Source organism: Myotis lucifugus, unplaced genomic scaffold (assembly GCF_000147115.1).
Source record: "Myotis lucifugus unplaced genomic scaffold, Myoluc2.0 scaffold_152, whole genome shotgun sequence".
NCBI lineage: Eukaryota > Metazoa > Chordata > Mammalia > Chiroptera > Vespertilionidae > Myotis > Myotis lucifugus.
The window spans coordinates 3,020,700-3,032,998 of NW_005871200.1; the positions used below are offsets into that span (position 1 = coordinate 3,020,700).

Here is a 12,299-nt window from a genome sequence, read left to right on the forward strand (position 1 = left end):
ATATGCTTTACTTCACCCTAGCCGGTTTGGCTCAGTGGATAGAGCGTCGGGCTGCGGACTGAAGGGTCCCAGGTTCAATTCCGGTCAAGGGCATGTACCTTGCACATCCCCAGTAGGGGGTGTGCAGGAGGCAGCTGATCGATGTTTCTCTCTCATCAATGTTTCTAACTATCTCCCTTCCTCTCTGTAAAAAATCAATAAAATATATTTTTTTAAAGATGAATCCTTAAAAAAAATTACTACTTCATTAGTAATTAGGAAAAATCAAATTAAAAACAAGATATCATTTCACACATAGCCATTTGGTATAAATTAGGTATGTATTACCAGCTGTGATAAATTGGTACAACTACTTCTGAAAGGAATTTAGCAAGGCAGCTAATAAAGCTTAAGTTGCTAAATTAATTAGAATCTCCATGTTGTAGGAAATGAGGGACTGGACTTTTTAAACACTTCCCAAGTGACCACATCCCAAGAATGAGAACTGTCCTAGAGAAACTATGACACGTGTGCAAAAGAAAAAAATATATAAAACTATTCAATACAATAATTAAACAGCAAAATATGGAAACACATATGTTAATCAAGAGGAAAAAAGATAAATTCCATACATTTATACAATATAATAATTAAGGGTAATTAAAGTGAATGAACCAAACCTACATGCATTAACACAGATAAATCTATACAAAATAATGTGGAGCAAATGTTGTGCACTACAGTACAGTACTATGACATTTATATAACACTAGAAATCCTACAAAAGAACACTACATATATTTTACAGACATACATTGATAGTAAAGGTATCACAAACACTCCTACCAAATTCAGGGTAGGAGCTGTTGCTTCTGGGTAAGAGGGTCAAGGATAAGAAGACAGAGGTGTACACAAGAAACTTCTGATATTATACATATAACTAGAGGCCCAGTGCACGAAATTCATGCACTCGGGGGGGTTCCCTCAGCCCAGTCTGCACCCTCTCCCAGTCCAGGAGTCCTGAGTGCCCGCCACCGCTGCTGCACTTGCCAGCGGTGAACTTGGCTTCTGGCACACTGACCACCAGGGAGCAGCTCCTGCATTGAGCATCTGCTCCTGGTGGTCAGTGCACGTCACAGCAACCAGTTATTCTGCCGTTTGGTCAATTTGCATATTAGTCTTTTATTATATAGAATGATTTATTTATTATTAAAATGGGAGTGGAGTAAAAAAGACAAAGCTAAGCTTCAACAAATCTACTGGTAGGTACATAGTATTCCTTATATTATTCTCTATACTTTTACGTATGCCGAAAACTTTTTTTTTCTTTTAAGAATTAGAAGGCTATTGTCTAAGACAGGGGTCCTCAAACTTTTTAAACAGGGGGCCAGTTCACTGTCCCTCAGACCGTTGGAGGGCCGGACTATAGTTTAAAAAAAAAAACTATGAACAAATTTCTATGCACACTGCACATATCTTATTTTGAAGTAAAAAAACAAAACGGGAACAAATACAATATTTGTATTTGCATGTGGCCCGCGGGCCGTAGTTTGAGGACCCCTGGTCTAAGACAAAGTTCCCAGGCTAAGAAATGAACCTGCACTGAATGTATTTTAAAGCAGAGCTCAATATCAAGAGGCAAAGGAGATAGCACTCCCCCATTCACGAAGAAACAAAGCCACACCCACCCTTTGTCTTGTTAGGGGCCAATGAACATCATTCCAAGATCTGTGATATGAGTAAGTCAATTTTGGAAAGCATTACTTTTGAGGAATACAGTAGCCACAAACAGAACAAGATTAAAACTTGATGGTTTCTGACCTTGAGTTTCCTAGGTTTGAAATAGTTTGAAATATACGTAATTCAACAAGTGAGATATATACACATTGAAAATTTCCTGGAGAAAATAAGTCATCTGGATTAATATAAAATCTTGAATCTTAATACTGCCATTTAAAATATACAACCTCCCCCCACAAAAAAAATGTTTTTTTAACTTTTATTATAAATCCTCAAAATCTTAAAACTTAACACTTTTAATTCCAGAATTTTTAACTGCTTACAGTCTGGTTGGAATACTAAATGATTATGCAATCTGAATAATATATTTCTAGAATAATAATTATACCTTTTCATAGATGTACACTATTGAAAGAATTTCTTCCATTTACAGAATTCATCTTGTACTGTCTAAATAATTTCAACACTGAATTAAACATTAACGGGCAATTTGATTCTTGGCTAGTCTAAAACTGTAGTAAATGGGTAGAAAATATAATTTCACTTTTTTTATATCTATTCACAAAAGGAGATTTATATTTTGTTTTTAGGTTTACTTAATAACATTTTACAATATACTATCTTGTTTTACCACAGTTAAACTGTTTTTCTTTAGTCACTTGAAATAACTAAATAATCTAAAGACAAATGTGCAAAGTATTAGGCAGTAAGAGAAAGAAAAATGTACAAGCATTGACAAAAAAAAAATCAAATGAGTAACTTGAAAGTGTCACAATTTTTCTTTCCTACTCTAAGGCAATAATACTTTTTATTTGTTAAAAACATCTATTATCTCAGTGACAATCCATTTAGAAATTATAAAAGGTACTTACATTGAATTTAATTATGTCGTAAATCAAATATCTAGGTACAGCTTGTCCATTTACTTTATCAATAATCATTTCCTTAAAAGAGAAAAAAGAAAAGTTTCTTCATTCTTTAACAACAATTTGTTTAATTTCACTGAAATGTAATAGACACACAGAAAGTACATAAACCATCAAAATACAACCTAATGAAATTTTAAATGAACACACTTATAACACCCAGATTAAATCAATATTCTCAGCACCCCAAAAATTCCTATCATGAATTCATTCTGTATAAAATAAAGTGATATTATAATATCTGCTCATTATATTTTTATATTTGAATTACTATGCTATGTTTTGTTTTATGTTTGAATTTACTAAGCAACTATTAGGATAAAAAAAGACTACAAATTTTAAATGCCAAATATCAGGAACATTTAAAAAATAACTTGTTAAATCATTATTGCTTTATATTTTGCTATGTACCAATTACTTTAATCATAAAATCTGTAGATATAAATGGTACCCTTATAATAGATACAATCCCCATACTACACATGTGGTCTTTCTTGGTTCCACGTGCCTCTAATATCATCAAAGGGAACAGGAAAAAAGAATATGATACCACATATCACAGCCATTAAATAAAAATAATGTAAATTCTGCCCTCTCACAGAAAAGAGATAAAGGATACTAAAGAATGATTATAGGTATATAATGTAGTATTTTATAAAATTTTAACTTTTAATAATAGGTTTGACCTAAAATTACTTTACTTTCCTCATATTCTTCCTAGGAAATTAAATGGGTTTTTTAAAATAATTTCATGCCCTGACCGGTTTGGCTCAGTGGATAGAGCGTCGACCTGCGGACTGAAAGGTCCCAGGTTCGATTCCAGTCAAGGGCATGTACCTTGGTTGTGGGCACATCCCCAGTAGAGGGTGTGCAGGAGGCAGCTGATCGATGTTTCTCTCTCATCGATGTTTATAACTCTCTATCCCTCTCCCTTCCTCTCTGTAAAAAATTAATAAAATATATTTTTTTTAAAAAATTTATTATAATTTCATGACAGAAAATCCACATATAACCATCTAAAATTACAAAGAACACACTGATTTAAGACAAATATATTTTAAGAAACTATTACAATTAACTTCTTTCTCAAATATGTGTTTTGTTAAGCACAGACACTTATTGTCTTGAACACAACTCTTTTTTTATCTTTATACTAGAGGCCTGATGCACAAAATTCGTACAAAGAGGGGGTCCCTCAGCTTGGTCTGCGCCCTGTCCAATCCGGGACCCCTAGGGGGATGTCCGACTGCCGGTTTAGGCCTGCAGGATGGGGCCTACACCGGCAGTCGGACATCCCTCTCGCAATCCGGAACTGCTGCCTCCTAACTGCCCTCCCCTGCCGGCCTGGTCATCCCTAACCATTCTGCCTGCCTGCCTGATCACCCCTAACCGCCCTCCCCTGCCAGCCTGATCGCCCCTAACCGCCCTCCCCTGCCAGCCTGATCGCCCCTAACCGCCCTCCCCTGCCAGCCTCATCACCCCTAACTGCCCTCCCCTGCCAGCCTCATTGCCCCTAACTGCCCTCCCCTGCCAGCCTTATCACCCCTAACTGCCCTCCCATGCCAGCTTGATCGCAAGATGTCAGGTCTATCCGGTCTAAAGCATATTACCCTTTTATTAGTATAGATAGCACTTTATTATTTGAGATTATGCTTGACATAAATTATATCACTTTCATTCTTTTAAACTGTTCACTGAAATATTTTAAATACATGTATCTAAAAATTTTATGAGCCAATGAGGTGGTATCAGTAATAGGTTTCAATTAATTATTCTTTACAAAACTGGGTGGACAGAAATTAAGTGGCCTTCCAAGTTCAGACAGCAGATATCACAGAATTTCCCTCCCAAATTACCTGACAAAATGAGCAAAAACATAGTTTTCTTTAAACATTAAAAAAGGCAAAAAATAAAATGTATTATCAGCAAACAAAACAAATAAAAAGGAATGAACAAATGAATAAGCTTTAAAATTGACAGCCACAGAAATTACCAAGATTCTGGTAAAACAAAAAGGCACAGCAGGGTTCAGCTCCAAGCTCTACTTGTAAAATGACAGTCTTAGTAATTATCACTATTATACTCAAATATAGAAAGATACAAACACAGTGGTTATTCTTGTCTTCTTTTTTCTACCTCTTCTAATGTGTAGAGTAATAAAAATAGCAGACTATTTCTGCTCCCAGACTTCATGCTGAATTGAAGAAATAATCTGAGCATTACTGGAATAAAATATGGCTCCCGACTAGCCAAAGAAAATATTCACCAAGGTTTTTAAAAGAGAACAGAACCCAGATATTCTAACAAAGACCCAATACCAAGAATGATTCTTTCCAAGGAGTCCCTCAACACAATGTACTCTTCTCCACAGCTGCCATTGTCATAAGCTACAGAAAAGTAAGTAGACATAAAATACATAAGCTTAAAACTTAGTTAATCGGAAACCTTGTACACTGTTGGTGGATTGTAAATGCTGCAGCTACTATGGGAGAATAGAATGGGAAGTTCCCTCAAAAAATTAACAATAGAACTATCATATGATCCAGTGATCCCCACTTCTGGGTATCTATCCGAAAAGAACTGAAGGCAGGGTCTTAAAGAGATATTTTACCCCCCCATGTTTATAGCACCCACTATTCCAGTAGCTAAGAGGCAGAAGCACCCCCAAATGTCAGATAAATAAATGTGGTATATATATATATATAGTGGGATAGATACTACCTGAGCCTTGAAAAGGAAGGGAAATTATCCCCAGCTATAACATGGATAAACCCTTGAGGACACTAAGCTAAATGAACTAAGCCAGTCACAAAAAGACAAATACTGTATAATTTCAGTTATATGAGGTATCTAAAGTAGTTAAAGTAGATAAATTCATACAAATTAAAAAGTAGAATGGTGCCCTGGCCGGTTTGGCTCAGTGGATGGAGCGTCGGCCTGCGGACTCAATGGTCCCGGGTTCGATTCCGGTCAGGGGCATGTGCCTTGGTTGCGGGCACATCCCCAGTGGGGGGTGTTAGGGAGGCAGCTGATCGATGTTTCTCTCTTATCGATGTTTCTAACTCTCTATCCCTTTCCCTTCCTCTCTGTGAAAAATCAACAAAATATATTTAATAAAAAAAAAAAAAAAGTAGAATGATGGTTGCCATGGGATAATGGGAAGCTATTTCACTGGTATAGTGTTTCAAATTTACATGACAAAAAAGTTCCTGAAAAGAGCCTTACAACTGTTCCAACTTATTCTTAAGGAGAGTTTCTGGAATTTGATGCAGGTAGGGGGAACCAAGGAGGAGCCCATCTAGGTGATGAAAATATTCTGGAATTAGTATTATAGTCACACAATCTTTTTTTAAATATATTTCAGAGAGGAAGGGAAAGGAAGAGATAGAAACATCAATGATGAGAGTCATTGATTGGTTGCCTCCTGCGTACCCGCCACTGGGGATCAAGCCCACATGATCCGAAATCAAACACTGACCTCCTGGTTCATAGGTCTCTGCTCAATCTCTGAGCCATGCCAGCCAGGCACAATCTTTTGAATATACTGAATTTAATTATACTTTAATTTTAAAAAGTAAAACTAAATTTTTTATCCTAAAATCAGTTCTTCAGAATAAAGAAAAATGATGGAATCCCAGATACACAGCATATATTAAATGTCAGTAGAGCCCTAGCTGGTTTGGTCAGTGGATAGAGTGTCAGCCTGCAGACTGAAGGGTTCCGGGTTTGATTCCGGCCAAGGGCACATGCCTGGGATGCAGGCTTGATCCCCAGTAGGGGGCATGCACGAGGCAGCCGATTAATGATTCTCTCTCATGATTGATGTTTCTATCTCTCTCTCCCTCTCCCTTCTTCTCTGAAATCAATAAAAATATATTTTTTAAAATGTCAGTACATACATGTTGATTATACATGTTTTATTAATATAGATACAACAAAATTACTAAAAGAAAGTACATCAAAATGTTAAAATGTAATCTAGTCTTGATAGTTGAACTTTTCTACTTTATAATATACTGACTTACTAAAAACTTTTAAATGAGCATGCATATTCCTTTATAAAAAATTAACAGTTGAAAGACATGCCATTTCCCCAGGATTCTTGCAATTAACTTTAATCTTTAACTATCATATCCTCCTCTTAACCTCAATGTAAAATTGATTGAATTTCACTGATTTATGTCAAGTGAATTAATGCTGTATTTCTGAAATCCTATTTTCCATATTTTGTAGGTCAAAGAACATCATTCAGAGAGCAAAACAAAAGCTTTCCTACTCACATCTGACAGCCGGACAATTAGATAGTTTGAGTTATTCTTGGATTTGAAATTTTACAAAAACAATTTGCAAATGAAAATGTGGAAGAAACAGGAAACTACAGAGGACTGTTTTAATTAACTAGAAAAAACAAGTATGGCAACTACTAATCTGGTCCAAGCAAACTGACATCATGAATCACATTGCTGTTTTAAAACCTCACAAGAGTCTATTATGCTGCTCTCAGTTATCCAAGTTTGGGGTGAAAATAAATAGTATTGCTAAGTTAAATCTGCAGATGGTTAAACATGCAATTTTTAAGCATTATTTCCTACCTGGAATGTCCTAAGCTCACGTCCAACATAAATCTCTCTATAAAAATCTTTCCATATCTAATGCCAATTCCTCTATAAAATATCTTTAATTCCTAACTAACTAAATTCAATGTATTTCTCTTCTAAACCATCACAGGACTTGTTTTAAATACCAATCTTCAGGTTATCGTTTTATCCATTACCAATCATTCTCCACCCCTACCCAACAAAGTAAACCGTCTCAAGAGTGAGACCTTCTCCTCAACCCTCTGAGTAATGTCTTCACTCTGGCACAGCAACCTGAACATGATAGGCACTCAAAAAATATTAGTTCAATTATAAATTATACTAAATGTTTACAAATGCTATAACTCAAGAGTCTTTTCCCCTTTTATTTTATTAGTTACAATGCTAAAAGAAACTATATCTTAAATAAACAAAAACTAAAATGTTCTTGCTGTTCCTCTAAACTATCAGGGCTGCTGCATTAGCCATGCAGTATATGTGCAGCACAGCCCCAGGAGTGCCAGTCACATCAACTACAAGAACGGCACACCCTGGGGATGTGCAATGAGCAATACGTTCAACCTTATGCAGTGGCTCTGTCAACAACAAAAGGGTGTGTGTGCATGCGCATGCGCGCGCGCGCGCGCGCAGGCGCACACACACACACACACACAAAAATTTTAAAAAAAGTTTATTAATATAACTTCCTGAGAGGGCCGGGGCCAAAAAATTCATGCAGGGGGGGGGGAAGGGGGGCTAGTGGTACCTCGGGCCCAGCATGCAACGACGCAAGCTTTCCGTGCCCAGCCTGGCCAGAGGCCCTCCGCAGCCGGTCGCAGAACGCTTGCCTCGTCATCGCAGTGATGAAGCAAGCATTCCACCAGGTCGCTCATGCTGCCCGCTCTCAGAAACCGCCCACCCCCCTGGGACTGGGAGACTCCAGCGGGGCTGAGAGGACTGGGTGTCGCCATCTTGTGGCTATGGGCGCTGCCATCTTTGTGACAGAGTGACAGTTAATTTGCATATTACCCTTTTACTAGATAGGATGTATATGTCACTTTTATTACAAAATGATATTTTACTACACACCCTGTCACAGGAATGAAGATGTACTAGTAGCTCCACAGGATACACACAGTATAGTTAACTCTGTTTTGTGACTCTATAGTTACTCTTTGCTCAGTCTCCATCCAACTATACTACCTTTTACCGACTTTCTAATCTTTAGTACCTAGTTCACAGTCATCCTGGTCTCTTACCATCTCGCATTATGACCCATCTAACATTTCCTTGATCTCGCTTCCACTGCTCTGGTTCACACAACCTCCACCTCTCACTCTCTCTAGGTCACATCCTGAACCTTCTCATCACTCAAAACTATACCTCAGACTAACTCAAACATGCTATTCTCCAATCACAGTGAGATAGAATATTGCACACTCCAATATTTAGTTGGCAAATAAACAAGAACAAGGGATGGGAGCAATAAGTATTCAGGTCACTTTGAAAGTGGTATTCCCTCTGTTAAACTAATAAATATATATATTTATATATGTGATTTTCATTAGGGTAATTCCATCATTGAGCGTTTAAGTGCATTTCCAAGCCTCTCCCTATTGTCCCAATATCTGTCCATTTAAACCAGAAATAGAGGAGCAAATTTTATCGTAAGACAGGAAGAATTCTCACATAAATTCCAGAGAATATTAGCCAGACACAATTCAACCTGGCTTGTGAAAAGGTTCAACATTGAAGAAAGTTAAGAAATTATAAAAACTGATACTTGAAATTGTAGGAAGCTATAAGAAAGATGTAGAGCCCCCTTTCCCTCCAAGGAAAGGCAGTGAAGGTATGACAAGAAGATAAACCCCACAACCAAACACAGCAAACAGAAAGGACCGGAAACAAGCCTATCAGAGATTACTCTGCAGAGAAAAATATTATCTTATTGGTTTATAGTTTTGCACATAAAGTGTAACTTTCTTCAATGTTGAACCAGAATTTACTGGGACTGGAAGGAATCAACTCCCTGAAAAACTGACACACATTCTGTTTAAGAATTCATGCTGTGAATTGCTATTAGTAGTATGAATATGTTACATCCCTCAGGAGCAGACATAAGATTGAACACTCTGGCACAAAGAAAAGTCTAGAACAATATTCATCAAAATGGTAACAGAAGTTACTGCAATGGTATGAGTTCAGATCATTTCTACCAGCTTTTTGGTAATTTTTTATATTATTTTAATTTTTATTTACAATGATTCAATATTTTTAGAATTGGGAAAAAGAAAGCTATTTGCATGAAATACAGTTACAACATTTTTAACCAAGTAATTTTATGATCATTAAATATAGATTTTCTGAAATGGAAAAATTCGTATCACCTTTCAAAATTAAAATGTAAAAGTACAGTGGTTGCTTTAAAAAGCAGAGTTTCTTAAAAAAAAAAAAACAAGAACTAGTAGTCCATATAGCTAAAGAACCAAAGGAAAATTTATTAAGTGGTATCACATAATTAAGATTCAACTGATAAGTAAAATAATAAAAGTAGTATTTTTCAACAAAATGTCTTTCAATCATGAAGAACAAAAAAAAATTAAGACTTAACTTCATTCACTTACTCTCATACCCAAATAAGAGATAAACAGAACTTAGCATCCTAATAAAAACTAGATTCAATTCTCTATATGCCAGTTATACTTCAATTTAAAAAAACTTTTAAGAAAACTAGATTTTATTAGAAAGTTACTATTTAATTAATAAAAACACACTTTTACTTATAAGAGAAAAACGGCAATATTTAATTTTTTTAAATGATAAAATATGACTTACCCCATCCAACAGAGTATTTGATAAATGTATACGGAGATCTTTACGAAATGGGAACTCCAGATTTGAAACATGGAACACTGAATTATCTCTATCAATCATAAAAACTTCATTTGTGCCATCAATCAACATCATATACCTGTAAATAAAACATAAAAGGTATAATTAACAGCATAATTCAAGAATAGGTTCACAAGAAATAATAGTTAAATTGTTTTTCCTTAGGCTTATAATAGCTGCATGAAATAATGTTCACTAGATTCCTCCCTATCCCCCATCATTCAGATTAAAGTACCACAAATAACAAATATTTTCTTCTTTTTTAAAAAAAATGGTTTCCTATAAAAAACACATGGTATAGAGAAATCAAGCTTTTTAATAGTTTATTTACTTTTTATGTTTTTATTTATTTCAGAGAAAGGAAGGGAGAGGGAGAGACAGAAATATCAATGAGGAGAGAGAATCATTGATCAGCCGCCTCCTGCACGCCCCCTACTGGGGATGGAGCCTGCAACCTGGGCTTGTGCCCTAACTGGGAATTGAACCGTGACCTCCTGGTTCATGGATCAAAGCTCTGGCTGGGTGAGAAATCAAAGCTTTTAATAGAGACAATGTGATCTTATGAACCATCTTAGGAGAGAATAGTTCTCTAATTTTTATTAGATCTTAAACATCAGAGTTTACAGAACACACAAACACACATATATGCAACTAATTGCATTTTATGTATTACTCTTTCCCCTTTGTAGTGCAAAAAAAGAAAGTAAGTGATTTGCAAATGGCCAAACCTCTCAAACTATCCAATGCTCTACCACACAAGTTGCAAAACAGCCCCTCTCCTTGAATCAAAATTTCAATATAGCCAGATTTCACCATTTCAGGTACAATTCTTATGTATTACTATCAAATTAAAATATGTTTAAACTCAAGCTCATGAGAATTCTATTAGCCCTTTTCTTCTCTTTAAATCCAATCAATATATGAGGGAATTTGTGCATCTTTCTTCAAATGATCAAGTTTATCATAAGTGATTCCCACCAGTGGATCATCAAGAATGAAGCTCTACTTCATATCATATATAAAAAAATAAATTCCAGATGGGTTCAAGCTCAAGAAATTACAGACTGATAGGCAAGGCTACCAAATATATAATGGCAAGACTTGCGGGGGGAAATGGAGATCATATCCGGATACCAAACTCTTCAAAGAATAAGAGAAAATGACAGCAAGAAACTAGTAAATTTAAAGGCACAGGCTTCAAGGTAACAGAATCATTTTGTTAAGTTGTTTTTGTTTGTTATTAAATGAAAGAGTACAAGGAGAATAATCTGGAGGAATCGCTGAGAATGGAAAAGAGTGCTAATAGGGCTGTCCAATCTCCTACCCACAGGGTATGTCCAGGAAAAAAAAAAAACAAAAAAAGGGCAACAACTGAAAAAGCTGAATCAAGTTAATGCCAAGGAATAGAACATTAAATGAAGAGATGGAAGCTAACATAGTACATGACCCTAATACAATACAAGGTAATTTGTATCCCATAAACAAGTGTTCTACAGAGCAAATAGACGTTTTGGCTAGGTGAAGAGAAATGAGACAGCTGATTATAGTAAAAGAAGTGTGCGACAACAGGTTGAAGAGCAACAAGGGAGACCGAAAGGGCCACATTTTGGGAATGGATTGGAAGCATGCTGTTACAATGTTTTCAAAATAATTAGTCCCAGCAGGTCCCTGGGGAGGAGGTGGAGAACTCAGGCCCTTGCTCCATATTGAAAACAGCTGTAGCCCTCTAGATCTGGATTGTGGAGACTCAGATTTGACTAGGAAAAATAAAATAGAATCAGCCTCAGTCTGGACTAAGTCTGCATCTGACAGACTCCTAGACGAACTGCCAGGTCTGGCAGACAACAGGTATACTTAGTTCCCAAAACCCTCCTGCACATGTTTTTCAAACACAGCAATTCTGGATGGATAGGGAGAATCTAGATTCTTAAAAGAAGTTAACCTTGCCTTGGATTGTGTTTCAAAAGAACTTAAATCAACATAAGGAAAGGTCAAATAAAAAGCAATTGTGATATATTCTGCAATAATGGTATTGAAGACACAATCCACCATATTAAGGACCTAGACCAGCATCTTGCAAAGCTCAGTATTTACTTTAAAAAGCATGTCATGGCCCTGACCGGTTTGGCTCATTGGATAGAGTGTCAGCCTGCGGACTCAAGGGTCCCAGGTTTGATTCCAGTCA

The 12,299-nt window shown here is 36.3% G+C and overlaps 1 protein-coding gene across 7 annotated transcripts in view; it reads right to left on the reverse strand.

Annotated features, from left to right (window-relative positions):
* Positions 1-12,299, reverse strand: part of RNGTT (RNA guanylyltransferase and 5'-phosphatase) — a 200,353-nt gene that overhangs the window by 118,332 nt on the left and 69,722 nt on the right. For 6 of the 7 annotated variants that reach the window (XM_023759339.1, XM_023759337.1, XM_006095368.3 and 3 more), the window contains 2 exons: positions 10,058-10,193; positions 2,592-2,663 (listed from right to left, as the gene is read on the reverse strand). In XM_023759339.1, the coding sequence (XP_023615107.1) occupies positions 2,592-2,663; positions 10,058-10,193 (208 nt within the window). The remainder of the gene's footprint in view (positions 1-2,591; positions 2,664-10,057; positions 10,194-12,299) is intronic. The other variant, XM_023759335.1, reaches the window with a different exon arrangement.